This window comes from Phaethon aethereus (genome assembly GCF_964289735.1).
Source record: "Phaethon aethereus genome assembly, chromosome: Z".
Lineage (NCBI taxonomy): Eukaryota > Metazoa > Chordata > Aves > Phaethontiformes > Phaethontidae > Phaethon > Phaethon aethereus.
In genome coordinates, this window is record NC_138577.1 from 21,296,075 (window position 1) to 21,317,816 (window position 21,742).

General features: G+C 39.4%; 2 protein-coding genes across 3 annotated transcripts in view; one reads left to right on the forward strand and one right to left on the reverse strand.

Annotated features, from left to right (window-relative positions):
- Positions 1-15,994, forward strand: part of MTREX (Mtr4 exosome RNA helicase) — a gene marked incomplete at its 3' end in the record, with an annotated part of 52,477 nt that extends 36,483 nt beyond the window's left edge. Inside the window, exons 19-27 of the mRNA XM_082013532.1 lie at positions 2,737-2,865; positions 3,886-3,996; positions 4,315-4,503; positions 7,717-7,880; positions 9,262-9,367; positions 10,613-10,669; positions 11,087-11,249; positions 15,458-15,562; positions 15,942-15,994. Of these exons, the coding sequence (XP_081869658.1) occupies positions 2,737-2,865; positions 3,886-3,996; positions 4,315-4,503; positions 7,717-7,880; positions 9,262-9,367; positions 10,613-10,669; positions 11,087-11,249; positions 15,458-15,562; positions 15,942-15,994 (1,077 nt within the window). The remainder of the gene's footprint in view (positions 1-2,736; positions 2,866-3,885; positions 3,997-4,314; positions 4,504-7,716; positions 7,881-9,261; positions 9,368-10,612; positions 10,670-11,086; positions 11,250-15,457; positions 15,563-15,941) is intronic.
- A 405-nt stretch (positions 15,995-16,399) lies between these two features.
- The window catches only part of PLPP1 (phospholipid phosphatase 1), a gene marked incomplete at both ends in the record, with an annotated part of 71,649 nt that continues 66,306 nt past the window's right edge, over positions 16,400-21,742 (reverse strand). For both annotated transcript variants that reach the window (XM_082013370.1, XM_082013369.1), the window contains 2 exons: positions 16,400-16,525; positions 18,805-18,981. In XM_082013370.1, the coding sequence (XP_081869496.1) occupies positions 16,400-16,525; positions 18,805-18,981 (303 nt within the window). The remainder of the gene's footprint in view (positions 16,526-18,804; positions 18,982-21,742) is intronic.

Below are 21,742 nucleotides of genomic sequence, written 5' to 3' on the forward strand. Positions count from 1 at the left end.
CATTTTTTGCCCTGGGATACAGATGCATTTTCCTGTTACTGTTTAGTGTAACTTCCTTAGCATTGGAAATAGATCACTGTTATGCCATGTCTTTAAACCTTCATGTGCTTCTAAGCAGTGACAGTTCTTTGGACTTGCTTTTAGAAATGATATTGAATTAAGTCTATATTACTAGTTTTTTCTTTAGTTGCAAATTTTTCTTCACTGTATCATAGGTTCTAATGAAGCCCTTTTGCTAGTGAGGAATGTATGTAATTAAGATTGACATTTAGGGTTGCAAATTACTGAGTTTGGGTTTACATTTAGGGTTATTAGAATTACTGGGTAATTCTCTTTATACATTGTGATGTGAAAGCAAAAGCATGAGTCATTGTCAGTTATGTTCATTGTTAATTATATTTAGAAGTTTTTCCAGCATAATTTCAACGAGACAGTGTTCCACAAAATTGTGAATGCAAATAGCACTTTATCCTGAATTACAGTAGACAGAAGAATTTATTTCAAGCACTGGTCCTTGCTACATGCTACACAGTATAGTAGGCAGCAAAGTAACTATTTGCTTTGGAATTCATTAAAAAAACAAATATTTTTGAATAAGAAATTTTATTTCCACTAGCTTATGCCAGCAATATGCTGGTTTTATTGTTGTGCTGTTTATAGTCCATATTGTAATCTTACCTCTGATTCTAGGCATGAAATTTTTTTCTGTGAATAGTTATTGATACTAAAAATTTGAGATGCTGCAATTTGGTCTTCCTTATTTAGATTATTATAATCCTTGTATATTAAACTTAAATGTACGTATTTATCTGTTCATAGTTATTTATAGTATTTACTACATAAACATCATTTTTAGTGGTGTGTCATGGTCATTGAATTTTCAGTCTGTCTGATGATACTAATCTGGGAATTTGAATTTGTTCTCTCTGCCATATTTCTTGATTTGCAGATATGATCAGCTGTCTTACCTTGTTTTGTTCTGAGGCATATGAAGTAATAGCTGTTTCAGGGCAAATCTGAAATCCTTGGAATACACACAATCATGCAATATTCTGCTAAAGAGGGAATTGATGCGGCGTGAATCAAAGGGTCATTCAAACTTGATATGACAGAGATGTCTGTGACTAACAAATTTTTACAACGTGTTCTAGCCTCTTGCATATAAAAACATGGCTGTTCCTGTTCAAGAGTTTAGTACCTAAAATGTTGTAGGAAACCCACTGAAGGAAATGGGTTTTTGAAAAACTGCACTCAAAAAGCAGTTCTAGGCTAAGTCACATCTGGTCAGCGTTGCCTAAAAGCCATTGTTACACATAAACTTATGGAGAGTAATATTAGCAGCGAATATTAATGATATTTATACTGCTGCTTTATAATAGGTTTACAATACAGTTACTGATAGAAACATTTTTTTCCTCTCATAATTTTCTAGATATCTCCACTTCTAGTATCATCTGTAGCATATATGTGCAACTATGAGTTTAGTCTCTTCTTTGTTCAATTCAGCATGATGCTTTCCCTGGCTTTGGCTGGATACTGATTTGATATATGTCCATAATATTTTAAAATTCCAATTCAAAGAACGGCAGTGGTATGGGTCTTGTACGTTGCTGTGAGTGCTTTCTGCAAATGTATGATAGAAAATTCAGAGTAGTTTCTTCTCCAGCAAGTAATTGCATTTCTTGAAGAAACTACGTATCTTGTTGAACAGGACAACTGTTTTTCTGTTTAGTTCACTATGGCAGTTTCTCATAGTACTTCTGAGAATCTTTTAGAAATGCTACCTGGCTCCACCCTGCTTTGCATACAGTGAAAGAAAATAGTACGTTGTAGATTTGTAATGAAAAATATCGCCCAGTAAAACTGAACTGAGTTAACATGGGATTTTGAAAAGACTGTTCTCTCTTTCTCACTGTCTTGCATTTGGAAGCTTGCACATAGCATTTTAAAGGATTATGTCTGTCTTCAGTGTTAGGCCTATAACGTAGCTCTGTTCAAAGTCAGAAAAGTATTTACTTATAGTAGGAGCATATTTGAGCAACCTTAGTGCATATTGATCCAGTCAAATAACTATCATCAGGTGATTTTTTTTAAAACAGGATATAATAACGATTATGGCTTTGTGAACAATAGTCTTTATCCACCGTATCTGCATGTTTGTGTTCTCTAAAAGAATGTCAGATGTTACGTGTGCAGTTTGGGGTGTATAAAGATGTGGCCTGCAAGATGCAGCTTCCTGTTTGCTGCAGATACAAGCTGTTATGCCTCAAAGATTTTTCTGTGGTCTTTATTGTGGGGAAAAGCTTGAACTTGCAAACCTGCAAATGAAAGAGATCCCCCATATTTTATGTCTTTTTTTAAAAAAAGGCAAAGTTCAATACTACTCGCATGATGCAAATATTTTGCATTACAGTTACAAAAGATGTTGGCTTACATTGAAAGAGCTGTGTGTAGAAGGCAGGAGCATCTAAGCTGCAAGCAGACTTTAGGCTACACTGGCAAGGGAGGATGGGGAAGGGGTAATTTTTTCAAGTGTCTCTTTCTGTGTGAGGGGTCTTTCAATCAATACCAATTCAGTAGTTTTTAGAATGTACTGCATCACTGAGCTAATACTCTGTGAAAAGCAGTAGCTCATTTCATACCTTGAATACTGAATAAAATCATGCTTTTTCCTTCCTTTCTTGCTGATATTTTAAAATAACTGCTATGGACCTGTTTTTTGTGTGCCCTCCACAGCCAAATTCTGGTGAATTGGACCCATTATATGTAGTTGAAGTGCTACTGCACTGCAGCAAAGAGAGTTTGAAAAATTCTGCTACTGAGGCTGCAAAGCCAGCCAGACCTGATGAGAAAGGGGAGATGCAGGTTTGTTGCAGATGTTTATTCTCAATTAATTTCTTATAAGTGTTCTCAAAGATTCTATTTTGAAAGAATTTGCCAACTGTAATAAAAGAAGGATTGATGCATTAAGGAAGAGAAAGGAGCTGTGCATCTGAGTCTGCTTTCTTAAACAGTTGCTGATTTCACTGAATAGGAAACTTCCAAGTGTGAACAAAACACTTGTGTGAATTTGTTACCATATACGGAGTGCTTTGAAACTTACTATTGTGTTGTCTTTCACCTACTGATTTGGAATATAACAGCAGTAATGTAACAAAGTTATGAAAATGACCATGTATGTGATAAAATCTGCAGATAAACAAGTATAGGCTGTCTTCTGTCTCTGGAAACAGAATTTTTTTTTTAATTTCTTTCTCTTTTTCAGATCCCTTCATCTTTGTGATCCTCTCTCATTCTAAAATTAAATTGAAAGTTTTAGTGAAAGCATTTGCATTATTTAAAATTTTCAATTTGAGACCATATATCAAGACAAACAATTATAATTTTCAGATCAGAAACAGTTGTTAATTTGTCCACATGTTTTTTTCAGAAGTCTATTTAAAGCTTGAGATACAGTATTGATTCTTCATGGTGTCTCTATGATTTTGATACTTAGAGAATATCAAATCAGAAAACACATATTTCTATTGTTAGCATTCCTAGTTAAACATATGACAATAATTTTCCTGATTTGGATCATAAGAGGTACTCCAGTAGATAAGAGGCAAGGTAATAGAAAAACTGATTTTTTTTTTTTTTTCCCCACTTGTAGCCTCTCTCCAGATTTAACTGAATACAGAATCTTCCCATTTGGACAAACTTACTTTTCTTCTTTATTAATACTTCATCTCATTACCCACATTTTCCTGCTTCCTGATACTTCTTTACCCACTGCTGTGTCGTTGTGTACTCAGTTTTCCTTTTCCTTTGTAAAGTTTTGCTACGGAACAGTAATAATAAATATATTTTCTACTGATTTATCAGTTAATGCACTCTCTTTGATAGGTTGTTCCTGTTTTGGTACATCTTCTCTCAGCTATCAGCAGTGTTCGACTTTACATACCGAAAGACTTGAGGCCTATTGACAACAGGCAAAGTGTGTTAAAATCTATACAAGTAAGTTCCACTAGGCTGTATCAGCTCACTGCTCTGATTAATGAGGTACTCCTGAACCCAGGACAACTTGTTCTAAAGATACTTGTCTAAAGCTTGTGTCACATCTTCAGCCTTATTCTTAAAAGGGGTTGGAAATCACGATGTATGTCATTTCTCTATGTCAACAGTCATTTTAAACTGATTTTTAAAACTGCTGAAACATCACATAACAAACTTAGACTACTGCCTTCTGTATAGTTGTGCCAGCTGGTTTGTAAAAGTATAGTTTATTTTACTGGTACTTACCTTGCCAAATTTTTTTTTTTTTTTTTCTTCTAGGAAGTACAGAAGCGATTTCCAGATGGAGTACCATTACTAGACCCCATTGATGACATGGGCATCAAAGATCAAGGACTGAAAAAAGTAATCCAAAAAGTAGAGGCATTTGAGCATAGGATGTATTCACATCCTCTTCACAATGATCCCAACTTGGAAACTGTATACAAACTTTGTGAAAAAAAAGCACAGGTAAAAATACAAACCAGAACACTGCATCTATATGTAGCTGAAAAGAGAGATAGTATTAATAGTTCCCTCCTTATTTGCTTTTCTTTTTATTTGCAAAGCCCAAATAATACTTTTTAAATTAATGAGCCAAAAAAACCCCTTTTTAAATTAATAAGTCCAAATAATCCTTTTTAAATAGAGTAAAATTATTGAATCTCTTTAACAAACTGGCTCAGTCAGTGGTATGCCCTTGATTGATACAGATGGGATGTACACCTGAAAAGAAAACTTCATAAAAAGCCATCAGGGCGTAGAGGTTTACAGAGATACCATTAGAGTCTTTTTCACTGAATAGGCATAGCACAATATAGTGTAGGTAAAGTCTTCACAGGTAATTGAAACTGATAATTTTTAATATGCATGTGCAGAGCCAAGCTGAATAGGTGGGTCTTATTAGTTTGGGGAGTATACCATACAAATCAGCTTCCTGAGCTGACTCCCAGCCTCAAGCAATACACTTATTTCATAGAATCACAGAAAGTTTGGGTTGTAAGGAACCATGAAAGGTCACCTAGTCCAACACCCCTGCAGTAAGCAGGGACATCTTCAACTAGATCAGGTTGCTCAGAACCCTGTCCAGTCTGACCTGGAAGGTTTCTGGTGTTGGGGCATCAACCACCTCTCTGGGCAACCTGTGCCAGTGTTTCACCACCCTCAGTGTGAAAAATTTCTTCCTTACATCTAGTCTGTATCTATCTTCTTTCAGTTTAAAGCCATTACCCCTTTTCCTATTGCAAGAGGCTCTGCTAAAAAGTCTGTCCCCATCCTTCTTATTGTCCCCCTTTAAGTACTGGAAGGCTGCAAGAAGGTCTCCCTGGAGCCTCCTCTTCTCCATGCGAAACAACCCCAGTTCTCTCAGCCTGTCCTCATAAGGAGAGGTGTTCCATCCCTCTGATCATTTTGGTGATTTTCCTCTGGACCTGCTCCAGCAGGTCCATGGGCTCCAGAGCTGGACACAAGACTGCAGGTGGGGGTCTCACTGGAGTGGAGTAGACTGGGAGAATCACCTCCCTCTGCTGGCCACGCTTCTTTTGATCCAGCCCAGGATACAGTTGGCCTTCTGGGCTATGAGCACACATTGCTGGCTCGTGCAGCTTTTCATCCACCAGTACCCCCAAGTCATTCTTGGCAGGGCTGCTCTGTCCCTCCATCCCTTCATCCCCCAGCCTGTATTGATACTGGGCGTTGCCTTGACTCAGGCGCAAGACCCTGCCCTTGACCTTGTTGAACCTCATGAGGTTCACATGGACCCATTTCTTGAGCTTGTCCAGGTCCCTCTGGATGGCATCCCGTCCCTCAGGCGAGTCAACCACACCAGTCTGCTTGGTGTCCTCTGCAAACTTGCTGAGGGTGCACTTGATCCCTCTGTCTATGTCACTGATGAAGATATCAAAGAATACTGGTCCTAACACAGACCCCTGAGGGACACCACTCGTCACCAGTCTCCATCTGGATGTTTGAGCCATTGACCACTGCTGTCTGGATGCGACCATCCAACCGATTTCTCCTGCACCTATCAGTCCACTCATCAAATCCATCTCTCTCTGATGTAGAGAGAAGGATGTTGGGGGGGACCGTGTCAAAGACCTTACAGAAGTCCAGAGAGACAACATCCATAGCACTTCCCTTGTCCACTGATGTGGTCACTCCATCATAGAAGGCCACTAGGTTGGTCAGGCAGAACTTACCCTTGGTGAAGCCATGCTGCCTGTCTTGCATCACCTCCTTGCCCTCCATGTGCCTTAGCATAGCTTCTAGGAGGATCTGCTCCATGATTTTCTCAGGCACAGAGGTGAGGATGACAGGTCGGTAGTTCTCAAGGTTCTCCTTTCTACCCTTTTAAAAAGGGGTGCATTGTTTCCCATTTTCCAGCCACCAGGGTCTTAACTGGACTGCCAGGACTTTTCAAATAGCATGGAGAGTGGCTTGGCAACTATATCAGCCAATTCCCTCAGGACTCCGGGATGCATCTCATCAGGTGCCGTAGACTTGTGGACGTTCAGGTTCCTCAGGTGGCCCCGAACCTGATCTTTTCTTACAGTGGGAGGTACTTTGCTCCCCCAGTCCCCATCTTGCAATCCATCCCCTCAACAGATGCGGGGAGAGAAGTGAAGACTGCCAATGAAGACGGAGGCAAAGAAGTCGTTGAGTACCTCAGCCTTCTCCTCATCGGTTGTTACCAGTTTGCCAGTCTTGCTCATCAAGGGGGGTACGCTTTCGTTGACCTTCGTTTTCTGGCTGACATACCTGTAGAAGCCATTCTTATTATTCTTCGCTTCCCATGATGGGTTCAGCTCCAGCTGCGCCTTGGCCTTCCTGACCACATCCCTGCGCAACCAGGCATCATCCCTGTACTCATCCCAGGATACCTGTCCCTGCTTCCACTGCTTGCACATTTCCATCTTGCCCTTTAGTTTGATCAGCAGGTCTCCACTCAGTCATGCCAGCCTCTTGCCTTCCTTTCCTGATTTCTTACACGTGGGGATCGAGAGCTCTTGCGCTCTATGGAGAGCATCTTTGAAGATAATTATTTTGTACAGAGTCATACCCTGCTAGACTGAAACTGATTGCGCACAAAACCAGCACTTGTGTTTCTCTGCTGCTTCAGAAAACAGGTTATTCAGGAGTTGTTTCACAGAAGTGATGTAGTTCTGGTGTGGGCAGCACAAAGCTGTATGTGGTAAGACCTGATGGACGAAGCAGACTTCTGCGAGGGTGTCTGGTACACCCTGCTGTCAAGATGTTGGCAGTGACTGTGATAAACTACGAGACACTGGAGAAGCTGTAACAGGAGGAAATAGTGCCTTTGGGTTACATTTGATTGAATAGTTGGTTAGCTGAGACTTAGTACAGGTCTTAGAAGATGAGTGCTCATTTCTCAACTAAAGATTTCGTTGGTTTTTTGGTGTGCGCTCGTTGAGGTTTTTTCCGCACTCTGGGTAAAGACCTTAACTTCGCAGACTTTCCAGAGTTTCCTATGGTAAATGGAGCTGATTTTTTTGTTTGTTCGTTTTTGTTTTAAACCTTCCTTTTAGTAGAGTTAGATGAGTCTGTGTCAACTAGTATCTCCATATACTGTCATTTTGAGCCCTTTATGTAAATGAAACAACATCTCTGAAACAGTTGCATCTGTTAAACCAGCAACATGTAATTTCTCTCCTTCTGACCCTCCAGATTGCTATGGACATTAAAGCAGCAAAGCGAGAACTCAAAAAAGCCAGAACTGTGTTACAAATGGATGAACTCAAATGCCGCAAGCGTGTTTTGCGAAGACTGGGGTTTGCCACATCTTCAGATGTTATTGAGATGAAAGGACGAGTTGCTTGTGAAATCAGCAGGTAATTGGTTTATATGCAAAGTGATTGTTGTCATGAATACACACTTCAGTGTCCTTGCTGAAATTAGTATATCACGTTTGTATTTTAAAGTTTTGAGACCATTAGAAGAAGGATTCTTCAGAGATCTGTGTCATAAAAGGAATATACTATTGAAGCAGTAAAGATAGCAACATAAGGACAAAATGCAATAGATTTTAAAACTGAAACATGGACATGAAAATGCTAAAACAATGGTTATTTTTTTACATAGCTTAGGCAATAGTGTGCGTTTTCATTTAATACTGTACTTTACAGGATAGGATAGTCTCAGTTTCTATGGTTCCATTTCCCAGGACTCTTAGTACAGAGTCACTCACAAACAAGGGCGTAATGGTGATTGTCAGCAATTACCAAGTTACTGACAAGTTTGGAATACAACTTAATAGCTTCCATAGGGCTGTTGGAACAAATCTATGGAAGTGATGCATTTTACTGTAATACATTTAGCAGGTATGTATATATTGAAACATATTGTCAATATTCCACAGAAACTCATGAATCAGACTTTAATACTTCAGAGTGTAACTCAGATTTTGGTAAATTGTGTATTTTTTAAAGTTACAGTAACTGCTGTACTCCTTGCCTTACTGATAGTTTGAAAGATACTGCCTATAATTGTTCGATAACTAATAATCTTTTCTCCTGCAAAATTTGATAGCAAATGGGGAAGCTGAATCAGAATTTTATCAGCTTCCTGACTTTCATGAACTGCTTGATGATGAGTTACGTTTCCCTTTGTAAGAGAAAAAATTTACTTTTTTCCTCCCGTCCTATGCATTGGTCTGATAAACTCCAAAAATAAAGATGCAGTCTTATAAAAAATTTGATGTTCTATCCAAATAGCATGTTTGGATTTTGTATCCACATCGTGCACTTCCTTTTAAAATTAATGATTTAAATCTTTATTCTAGAAAATTGAAGTACATTTGTTCCTCTTTTCAGTATCTTGGAAATATCCAGTTGAATCTTTTTTGAGCAGCAGCAGTACCAATTTTAGTCCTTTTCATACATTGCCTCACTCTCTGGTACTTCTCAATCTCTTGATGTCCTGTCTGATGAAAAGTGTCTACAGCAACTTTTAATACTAACTTTTATGAACTATCAGGAGAGATTCTTTGTAGTTCAGTAACAGATTTTAGTTTCTTCAAAATACTGTCTTAGTCTTTTACTTATTAGCATCCCCCTTAAAAAGCTAATATATTAGTATTTGGTGTTCCCATTAAAAAAATGAAGAAGCTATTGGTTCTCTATCCAGTTGCTTCACAAAACAGATTAATAGTACTTAATTTTAAAATTGCAATTCAGTAAGTCTTTTCCCTAAGCTTCCTTCTCTTTATTTTAGTGCTGATGAACTACTCCTGACAGAAATGATGTTCAATGGTCTCTTCAATGACTTATCTGCAGAACAGGCAACTGCACTACTAAGCTGTTTTGTATTTCAAGAGAATGTGAGTTACATCTTTAATTCATGAATTCTAGACATTCCTGTCTACCAACAGTATTTTTTATAATTCAGTTCCAGAAATTGGCCATAACAGTATGAGCCATTGCACATTTTTTATCCTTTCCTAAGGTGTTTGACATGAACTCCCATTGAACTGACCAAAAGCATTGCAGCTTCAGTGCTAGAATATCTTTATTCATGAGTGGCGTGCCAAAGGTTCTGTAAAATTGCAGTCATCGTAACGAATATACAACTGTTTCCTCCTCATGCAATGAAGCAATATTAATAGATTCTCAGCATACATGCTTGTATTTATGTATATATACACACATCCTTGTAATTTAAAATGTAGAATTATTATTTCAAAAAAGAGGCTTAACATTATCTGCTCCTACACTCCAGGGTGAGGTTGTCTTCAATTCTGAGACATGCCCATGTTATGTTACTTGGACAGTACCCTTGACCTATTATTGGAAATGGCAGTACCACAAGGAACTGATGCCAAAAGAGCTGTTAAAAAAAGACCATATGTTATTGAAAGCAAAAATATGGGCATTTAATACCAGATGCTGTTTTTTTTCCCACCAACAAACTGTAGAGAAGTTTAGTGTCATCAAGAAAATACAGAAAAAATAAACTTCCATATAAAATACTACTGCAGATAGCTAGCAAGATGTATCACTCAGGTTGATTCTAAGTGTAGCAAGCACATTAGCAGCAGATGCTAATTAATTACTTTTATTAGAAGGTATGCCAAGGTAAGCCATTATTAGAATATTGTGGTTCACTTGACAATAGTACTCAGGGCTAAACAGGTAGGACATAAAAATGTTGCTGTATTTGAATAGCCATACTTTTGTACATAACGCTGATGTTTAAGTTGTTAAAATGATTTGCTTTTTCTATTCTTAAAGGAAAACTCGTAACATTTAAAGTAGTACATGATCAGCATTTTGGCAGTTCAAAACTATGGAACAGCTAAACGGGGAATTTTGGAAGTATTCAGAAAGCAGGTGCTTTTTTTTCATACTGTTGGCATACTGTACGGGAAGGTTTCATTTTCTGATTTAGCTTGAGGAACACGTACTTGGGGAATTCAGTTAATTTTAGTGTTTGATAACAGGTTTGAGAAGGCATTGGAATAATTCATGATGGCCCTAGCACACACTGAACTTCTATTTTTGCATTTAATTTGGAGTAGAGCAAATGTATGGGAGTGCATGAGATTATTTAATGTCTTCTTTTTCAGTCCAGTGAAATGCCAAAATTGACAGAGCAGTTGGCAGGACCCCTTCGGCAAATGCAGGTAATCTTTCCCTTAGAAATCTGTCTGAGCTCAGGGCTAATGTTAACATGAGTAAAGTGTATGAGTAAAGTCTTATAAGTGCATGGTGAAGACTTGATTTTGCATCATCAGTGAATTTGGCTGGCACTGCATGTGGTTTTGCAGTGTGTAATAATGGGTTATCTTACTTGCAAGAAATCTTTTTGCTAATTTCAAACGTGCCTTTAAAAACTTTTATAAGCTTGCTTACTACACTGTAAGTTGTTCATGCAGGCAGACCTAATGTAAACAGTGGTTTACTTTCCGATTCTGAATTATTTCACGCTAAAAAGGAAACCTCATCCTATATGTAGTACCTAATAACATGCAAGCCTTTCTGTTGGATGAACACTTAATCTGTTTAAGCATATTATAAATTTAAAATATTTCATTTTAAAGGAGTGTGCAAAAAGAATTGCCAAGGTATCAGCAGAAGCAAAACTGGAAATTGATGAAGAAAATTACTTAAATTCTTTCAGACCTAACCTAATGGATGTTGTATATACGTGGGCAAATGGAGCTAACTTTGCTCACATCTGCAAAATGACTGACGTCTTTGAAGGTATGTTAATCAGTTGTTCTTTAGGAGGTGTGAGATGGGAATACCATAGCATGGAATGGTAATTCTGAAAACCTTATAATGGATCACAAGATTTACTAAATCAGATGTATTCAAGTATCTGCATGGCTGAAACTAAGTGGGAAGAAAATTACTACATATATGTTAATTTATAGTTACATTGTTGATAATTTAGAATCTATACAAGACTTTTAAAAAGGGATATCTTTGCATTTTAAAAACTCTCTATAAAACTCAGAAATCCGAAGTAGTGCAACAAAAGGTAACACTTACCTTTGCTAGCTAAAGGGAAAAATAATAGGGTTCCAAGGGTTCCAAAGGCTTGCCATTAAGAAGTACAGCTCTTGTGCTTGTCCTCATTACAGTTAAGTGTTTTATTTACTTGGTAAATTGAAGGTTCCTCCTGCTGTCCTAATGATGACAGAAGTGAGAGGTGGTAACCAAGTCTCTGTTCATGACAGCAGTGCAATGCAGGTATTTGAAAAGCCTAGATTTAACCCGTACCCTAGGTTAATTTTGTTCCTAAAATTGGAGTATTAGAAACTGCCCCTTGAGGAAGAATACTTATTTTTCATTATTTTAAAAGTAGGATGACTTAAAGCCCAGCTGCTTTGTAAAAAGACAAACCATCCACCTGAATGTCAAACTAGAATGAAAAACCTAATTTCATCTTTTACCAGCTATCTTGAAAGTTGTGAAGAACAGTAGGATGGGTGCACCAGTCTTACGAGTCTGTGTGTAATGATTGATACTTGAAAATCCTTTTTCAAGTTGTTACCATCACCCTTGTCTTGCCTCTCTCAAATGCTGTTTTCTTGTTTGCACGTACACAGTTGCAAATGGGAGCCCTTAAAACTTCTGTGATGTAATTAATGTACTTCTGTAATCCAATGCATAGACCCAGAAATTTTCTAAAGCAGGTTGCCTGTGAGCAACAAGAATCCTGGCAGTCTTTGATTCTGCATTCAGCAGATTCCTGTTATTGCAATGAATCTCTACCTATGCTGTAGATGCACGCTGAGTAAGTGGAATACAAAAGAGGGAGTAGCTGGCTTATGTTTTTTTTACATTGGCACTTGACTGCTCAGAATACACAGGGCAGTAACATTTTTCTATTTACTATATTTGGGCTAAGCCTGGCTGGTCAGCTTTGTCCTAGTCAACAGTACTAGCTCCCTCAAAATTAGATCTTGTGGGCCTGTTTTGAGAAGTTCAGCTCTTGTGGCAGGGGTTGATGGCACGATTCTTCCCTGAACTTTTAATAGGCTGGTTTTCTTTGCATTGTCTAAAGGGAGGAAAGCACTTCAGATGTCCACTCTCTGTTACGCTCACCTTAAAAGCAGGGTGGTGTTGCTAAATCCCAGGGGAGTTTGCCCTGATTAGCCAACTTGCTATAGTGATTTCAAAGAAATCAAAAACCAGAATACAAAAAAACCCCAACAAAACACAAACCAAAACCCACAGCGTCCTTCTTTTGATCTTAAGTACAAATTTTCATTTTAGATGTTAGTGCTTTCTGTCTTAATCTTGATAGAGGTTGTTACCATGAGGTACAGTGTGGTGGCTCATTAAAGCTCGAAAAGGTGTATTTTCCTTTGCCTTTTGGACAATGTGGAATCACTAACCAGGTGATCCAACTTCACTGTTGTGCACTAGTTCTAGCAAGGAGGCAGAAAATTGTCCAGCCATTAGAGAGTGCATCGGAAGCCACCACATTTTTAAACTAGTTTTTCATCACCCCCCTCCCCCTTGTAAAATTTACTACAGAGTGAGAGACTAATGTTCAGTTTTGTGTTGCCATCCAGGCCAACAGGCAGTAGCAGAACTTTTCTAGACAGAAACCCTGAGTCGATGGCATGCTTCCACTCTCACAAGCCTAAAGATACAGTGTTCTGCTATTTTAGTAGTATTGACGGCCATGTGTCTGAAACTCTTTTTGGGTGCAGTTATGAGTAGTGTGAAAGCTTGTAGTTGTGTAAGTAAATGGCTGTCTTTTCAGGTTGCAGCATAAGCCTGAATGCTCCAAGAGCAAGTGTGCTTGCCACAGATCAAAGCAGTGGTGATTGGCTAATGAAAATGAGTTGTCCTTAAAATGAAACGTGTGTGTTGGGAAGAAATAGAAATTAGAGAAGCTTTTTAAAGCTGTAAGTAAAATGGTAAACTGAGCTAAGTGTGCTCTTAATAAATTGCAGGTCGATTGTTTTGTTTTGTAGAAGTATAGACAATATTAATTGCAAAAATGCAATTTTGTTCCATGCACACAAAAATGTATGTCTGCAAGAACCTCAGCTATACTGCCCATTAATGAGTACTCCCTGGAATGATTGTCAGGGTTGGCCTTGTAAATGGAGAGGAGCAGGATCTGTGAGAGCTGAGCCAGGGCCTGCCACAACACAGTGTGAACATACTCAGGGGAGCTGCCTGCAGTGCACTTGCTTAGGCTTTGTGCTTTGTGTCCAGTAGACTCCATATGGTTTTGTCACTTCATGTCATTGCAGTAGTTTCTACAGACTGCTGCCCTTACACAAACTATTCTTACAAAAACTGACATGGCCTACTTGTACCTGCAAATGTTTTTTAGAAGAGAAGTGTTACTTTACTTTTCTTCTCACTTTCCCAGCAGTTTTGTAGAATGTTCTTTTTGCATATGAACAGTTTTTCTCCATATATTATGCTTTGTCTAGAGCTAGTATTTCATTGAATCACAGAAAGGCCATCTAGTTTAACTTCCTCTGCAACAAGCAGGGACATCTTCAACTAGATCAGGTTGCTCAGAGCCCCGTCCAACCTGACCTGGAATTTTTCCAGGGATGGGGCATCTACCACCTCTCTGGGCAACCTGTGCCAGTGATTCACCACCCTCATTGTGAAAAATTTCTTCCATATATCCAGTCTAAATCTACCCTCTTTTAGTTTAAAACCATTACCCCTTCTCTGGTCTCAACAGGCACCGCTAAAAAGACTGTCCCCATCTTTCTTATTGGCCCCCTTAAGTACTGGAAGGCTGCAGAGAAGGTCTCTACGGAGCCTCCTCTTCTCCACGCTGAACACCACCAACTCTCTCAGCCTGTCCTCACAGGAGAGTTGTTCTGTCCCTCTGATCATTGTTGTGGCCCTCCTCTGGACCCGCTCCAACAGGTCCATGTCTCTCCTGTGCTGAGGGCTCCAGAGCTGGATGCAGGATTCCAGGTGGGGTCTCACCAGAGCAGAGGGGTGGAGACCCCTCCCTTGACCTGCTGACCATGCTTCTTTGGATGCAGTTGGGATGTGGTTGGCCTTCTGGGCTATGAGCGCACATTGCTGGCTCCTGTGCAGCTTTTCATCCACCAGTACCCCCAAGTCCTTCTTGGCAGGGCTGCTCTGTCCCTTCATCCTGTATTATCTACCCTATTACTTTGCATACAGTAATTTTGATTGTAGGTGTGAGATGCTGCTGGAGGAAATGACCAAACAGCATACTGTTTGCATGCTTCTAGAAGAGCATAAGCATTAGGGTCATTTTGTGAAACTTGTTACAGTGACTTGGGCTGAGCTGACAAGTAGATTAAAAGAGGAAATGAATATGTAACAAACTACAGGGGGTACTGGGTTGCAGTTCAGGAGCTATGTCAAGACTGAGCTTGTATGCATTACTGTAAGGATGCAACTGAGTGGCAGAATGGTCCACAGACTTCTGAAGGGCACAGGATTAGTAAGGTAGACTACTTACTGTCTCACTGCCTCTGTCAACTAAAGAAGTAAGGGCTTCTTAAAAATAGAAAAATATAAACTCACCCCCACCCCCAAAACCTATGTGTGGTGGTTCTTTAAGCAGCAAACTTGTGAATCCCCTAAACTTGTATAGTTTCTGAGGGAAATCTTAACAAGTTCTTGAAAGAAAAATCCACTAGGAATTACTAAACAGCCATCCTACTACTAGATACTGAGAGGCTGTGAAGATAGTAGAAGAAAACAAGAACAGGACAAGCATTTGGAGACAACTTCAAGGAAATGCCCGATGGAGAAATTTACTGTTAAACAGAAACCAAGCTTAAGACATACGGCTATTCGTACTGTTGGCTTCTAGATAAATTGGAACAAGGTTGGAGAAGGAACTGTTGCTTTGGTCCAAAGCAGACTCAAACAACTGAATTATAAAGTGACATGATGTGGCAGGGGATACAAAGTTTTCCCTCACTGTTTTTATACAGGTAGCATAATTCGTTGCATGAGGAGACTAGAAGAATTGCTTCGGCAGATGTGTCAGGCTGCAAAAGCCATTGGAAACACAGAGTTGGAAAATAAGTTTGCAGAGGGTATGTATTTCACTTCAACAGTGTAAGAAGTAATTCTACAAAGCATATTAAAGGAAAATTGGGGCAGGGGTAGGTAGGGCAGGGTGTGGGTGAATGATCTGGTAATACATGCTTCTGGTATTGACTTCATGGTAAACATCATCATTGCTCTCTTTCCAAATAACATCTATGTTATAAAGTTTGACTTCAAGAGGTAGTGTTTTGATGCATACTGACAGTTTAACCAAGTTTGTGACTGAAAATGGATATACAATGACTGCCAGTTAAGACTTGTAACACTTTCTCTACTGCACAGTACTACATTTCTGTAACTGTACTTAAAGTAGTGATTGTGTCAGTTATGACTGCTGGATATTAATACAGTTTTGCTTTTTAATAGGGATTACAAAAATCAAGAGAGATATTGTGTTTGCTGCAAGCCTTTACCTGTAACAGAAGATACCTTCTAAAAACATTACTAGATTCACATTATGGAGCAAGTTCATCAGCTTCACATGCTACTTCCATCTCAAGTCATTTTTTTTTTAATGGTGTGTATTTAAACCACAGTTGTTTCAACAAGGCATGTACAAACAGCAGTGTATGTAATATAACTGTTACTATGTTTTCAATAAGAATTTACAATTTGAATAGCTTTTTTTGTATTAAGCAAGAGCTTGAACCAACAGAAATGTAAAGTTTAGATACACAATAACTGTGGTAGCTGTTACTATATACAGGTAAAGTGAGCATCCAAGAGCAGCAGCAGTCCATTAAAGGCATTTACTTATATTATATAGTTAGACTTGTGAAATTGTTTTCCTTTCAGAGAGCAAGACAGGTGAGGTGGATCATTCTTCATGGTTGATGATTGCTGCCAAAGTGATTTCCATTTGTTGGAGTTTCGTGTAGGGTTGTATGGGAATCTTCTTTCGGTTGAAATGTACATCCTCTCACTTTGAAGAAGTCAGACACGTACACAACCTAAGTGAACAAATTAGTGTTAAGCTCCTGCACTTGTAAGTCTTTGAAACAATGGGTAAATGTTTTTGCAGAAGGTAAATTCCACGCTCAAAACTAATAAAATGTTTAAGATTAAAACATTAGCAAATTGCTAACAAGTCTTGTATAAAATTCTGGCACCTGTTCTTTCAATAGCTTTTTCTTGTTATTCCCCCACCTTCCATTGACCACTTAGCCACTGATGGTTTAAGCCACATTCAAGGCTTGTGTGCTAACTAACTGCTCTGCCTGCCTTATCAGGCACTGCTTCATTACAATAGCCATAGTTTGAATAACTCTCAATGAAGGGGCAAGATATGCTTGCTCAGGGCCCACATAGCATGTATGGTTTTATTTATTGTGTAATTTATTTACAACAGGACAGGAGAGCTTGTGCTTCAGCTGAGGAAGGGGGTTCAACAGTTAGTAACTATTATTGTCCAGAGTGTCACTCTCACTTGCATTTCTTTAAAAGCTTTCTAAACCAAGCTTGGATTCTTCTCCTTAGGAAGGCTCACAGCAGCTCCTTCTCCAATACATGTGTCTCACCCGCAGCTCCAGCACGTCTAAGGCCAACTCTACCTACATGATCTTTTCCTGCGTTCCTCTGAACATAGCACCTTGCTTCCTGCACGGCTACCGACTACAAGACAGGTGCCTTGATCCAATTCTGCAGCCTGCTGTCTTACTGCTGTCCATTTCACAAAGTCATACTAGTAGACATGCAGGGTACACCGCTACATGAAGTGCAGTAAATGAGAAGCCTTCTCTCATGATCCGTTCCCTCCCTACATCACCTCTTCCCCTCCCACTGCAAACCCAAGAACTGCAGAACTGTTTAAGGCAGCAGAAGAAACCATCTTCCGCACTGAGGGCTGGCTGATGATGCAGCATGCTGCTTCATCTGCATACCAGATGAGTTTCAGCTTTCATTTAATGCTGAATTCACTCAACCCAGTTTAGTGCTCTATTTGCAGTTGCTGCCCTAGCGTGCTCTTACTTCAGCTTTCTGTTTCTGGAGATGAATTCTTCAGCTCTTTCAGATAAGGGTTTTGTTTGGGAGTTTTATTTTTAAAAATAATTTCCTCACTTTCAACTCTGTTCACTGTAATGCTACCTTCTGCTCATGTTTATATTATCAGGCATCTCTAAGATACCCTGTCAATCACCCAACACCCTCCACTAAACTTGTTTTCCTAACAAAAGTGCCCTCAGCTCTTCAATCCCTGATGTTTCTTACTCCGTGCACTTCTTTTCTTAGCAAATGAGATTGTACAAATATGAGGGGTAGGATTATGTTTTAGTCAACATGCAGCCATTTAATAACAGCTAACACAGTATGTAGGGTTTCCCAGAGCTGCTCCAAGATTTGGTTTTGATGATTTATTGCAACAAGTAGACAAAGCTTTGTCTTGAAATGAACCATAACCTTTTGACATGCAGCTGAGAAAGCATTTATCTTGGAGGTGGTTCTTCCAGGTGAGCCTCGGTTCTTGGTAACTGAATTCTTCAGTATGACCTCAGTTAACTCATGTCTCTGAACCAGAAGTTTCTTTGATCTGTCCTTTCCCCATGATGAATCAAGCATGGCACTGGCACTCTGGTAACAGCCAGCACAATTGCTGCCACTAAGTCAAACCAGGCCTGCAGCTCCAAGTTTAGCTGATTTTCTGTTCCTTGAGATAGCTTTTCACTCATCTGTACAGCTAAGCTTCACGTGCTGGTTGTTGTGAACACCCTTTTAGCACTCAAATGCATGCTAACCCATAAAGGGTTTTAGTTTCCCATCAGACTGAAAAAGCAGGCTGTATAAGCTGGCAGAGGCAGACACTTTCATGCTGTCCTTATCCTTAAAGGCCTTTTTTCTGCCCTGCTTACCTTGTCTACAAGTTCTCCTCTGCTATTGTACATGAGATTTAGAATTTGGCTACAAGCAGAAGGTATGGTTATATAGAGGCCCACATGGTGTTGCAGCTGACTGCTTCCATCGCGGTTATTTGAAAAGCTCTTGGTCAGGGACAATTTCATGTTGTCACACAGCTAAAACAGCCACTTACCTCATCATTGGCCCAGAGTCTGCCTCACTCCCCAAAGTACTCTTGCTACACCCTGTTCAAGGAGTTGTTTCCCCTCTCCAACAGTTTTCAAAGCATTAGGAAGACAGGTCTGCTTTCCTCTGAACATAGCCTGCAGTTCTGAGGTGCTGTTTATAAAAGCAGCATTCACACAGACCCACACCCCACCCCTCAGGAATTACTTACAATGAGCACAGCTACCACTGCTCCCTGAATGAGTCCTGTTAAAACATCACTCCAGTGATGCTTGTAATCAGAAACACGTGAGAGACCCACATAGATAGATGCAGCAATAAGGCCAAATTGTAGAGTAGGACGTACAAGTCTTGCCCAGTCTCCTTTCATTCTGGCCTGAAGGTAAAGCTAAAAGGAAAAGAAAAATAGCTATGAAATGCAGTGAATACAGAAGCAGTAATCACATAAAATTGTGTTGGGTCTGTCAAAGAGTTGAAATTCATGTTCGGAGACATGATAATGTCCAAGTGCTATACCCTCGTAAGTAAGCTAAGGTGGAGTTTAATAGTCAGTGGTGGTCTTTATGTCTTATATAAAACTGCGTAACACCATCATGCAGATACTTGCTGTATTTGTACCAGTGTGACAAATAACTATTTTCAGGATAAAGGTAGTGGTAATACCAGAGCCACATAAGTCTTAGAAAGAATCCAGTGGAAGACAAACCACTACTCCTGCATTAACACAAAAAAAATGGCTGGCAACCATGCAAATTTACAATCTTCTGAATACGGGGAGCCCTATCTTCTTCTGAGCAGGAAGACCATTAACATCTGTAGTAAATTTACATATACTACACATAGAGCTGATGAGTTTTTAACATTATTCTCAATTACAGTCACCTTTAGTATTATCAACTTTTACCATAATATTCCAGCTGTAGTTAAGTGTCAGAACTTGATATAATGATTGATAACATCTGGGATCAAATTCCTCAGTTGTCACTGGTATACTTCACTGAGCTACATCTGTTCCTAGTCCTTTTTAGCTGCGTATTAACCATGTTACCATTCTGGTAAGCAAGTGGCTATGTGCAGTTCCCATGCTTTTTTCTCTCCCCTCAGCTCTGTTAAAGTTGTACGTATCTCTGCTTTTGACGTGTTATCTCAAATTCGCAGTATTTAACTCTGTTACTTTCCCATCTAATCTAAGATCCTGCTTTTGTCTCCTTCTCTGGTCTGTCTAGGACAGAGACCTCTTATTTCTAAGAGGAGCTTCTCCAAATCCACCTTGTAAACATGATTGAATTTATTCTGGAACTTGATCCTGTCACCAAAAACGGCTCCATAGTTACAGTACAGAGAGGAACAATACAGTTGGAAGTTATATTTAACATTTCAAGTATATCTTTTCAGTACCATCTAGGAACTTCAGGTCGAGTACAAAACCTTAATTGTCAGTCTTGCAAAATTGCTCAAGTTAACTAAAACACAGGCTTCAGGCACTACGACAAGCACGCTGAATGTGTGGTAAATCCCTTCATTGCCAACTTCAAAAGCCATGGCTACCTTTTAGAAGCTTTACATTTACAATGTAAATACAGGCATAGAGCATGCGCTGTAGATGCAACAATGCTACTTTCCAAAGTTAAACATTTGGGGAATGTTTGGTTGGCTTCTCTGAGTAACTTATATCATTATTTTGGCATGCTGACTTTTCCAGCTCTAAATGGAGCATCAAGAAGATGAACCCTATCCATAATAGGTTTCATTTAATAGCAAGATCAGGGTGAAATCGGACTCTGAAGAAGTGACAGCTAAGCCTGAACTGGAAAATAACTTTTTCCCCCTTAAGTGGTGGGCATTGCATTATTTCTGGGGAGCTTAATTTCACCACTAGGGAAAATACTGCTTAGCCACTTTAAAATTTAGCTGTCACACGGTTCTTTTAACAAAAGGTGTTTTAACAGTCTTATATTAATACTACTTCTGGATTTACCAACGGTAGACCAGAGCACTACTCGAGTGCCAAATGGAGCAGAGGTGCATCCAAGGAGCACACAAGGAGCTCGTAGCCTCAGAAGAGCTGGCTGATGATTCGATACTGGCTGTTCTTTCCTCTTTCCCTATTCCCACTAAATTCTGCTTAAGACAGCTAAAAATACCTTGCTGTAATAAAGTTTTTTCCGTGTAAGCATTTCTGGTAGTTGGCAAAGATGTATAGTCATATTAGAAAGAAAAAGCGTTATGCAATGGCAAAGGTGGGAAACGAGGTTCACTTCTGAAGAGGGGAAAAAAATGAGGCAAGCCACTCAAAAAGCAAACTTGTAAACATGCCAGCCCACAATACCAAATGACCAATAAAATAAGTCTTTGAATCTCCCTTACGCAGCATGTATTCAGATTTTCTTTCTGCCTGATGAAGCATCAAACAAGAAACTTGGATTTAACATCTACATGAAGGCTTAATTTCGGTACTAAGAGAGTAATCTCCAGTCATAGAGAAGATCTGGAGCTGCTTTACCACCTGCAGAACACATGCAGTTGGCAACCAGCTTCATCAGGTCTAAGTGCTTCTTCACACCACTGACTCCAGCAGCTGTACAGGAAATGCCCAAAGCCCTTCTTGCACCTTCTACCAGCAGACAGATTTATATTATGCTAAAACTAGGTGTGAGAAGGGTGAGAAGTCATACCACAGATACATGTCAGAGTGACTGATCACTACTGTGTTTAATTTCAGAAGTAGCAGCTGTTCTTGTGATTACAATTGTTTTTTTCTGTTTTTTTTTTGTTCAGTTGAGAGTACTTGCTTATTAACCAGCTGCTGCAATGGCAAATTCCGTGTTATTTTTAAGCAGATAACTTCCAAGATGACAGTGTTTTTAATAGGTCCAGGCAATCATGTTCCCCTGTGAGGATTCTTCCCACTACCATGACTCACTTCTAGAAAGACAGCAGCGGCATGTCTGGGCTGAAACAGGCCAGCAGGACTGCACAGGAAAACAAAGCACCCGAAGAGAGGAAGGAGCTTTTGCCTTATAATTAAATATAAACCACAGTTGATACCAGAATATGCCCAAGAGTCCTTTATATAGTAGTATATGCACAATATAGACATGTCCTGGTGTTAAGCTGCATTAACACTTACTACTATTTTGACCCTGTTG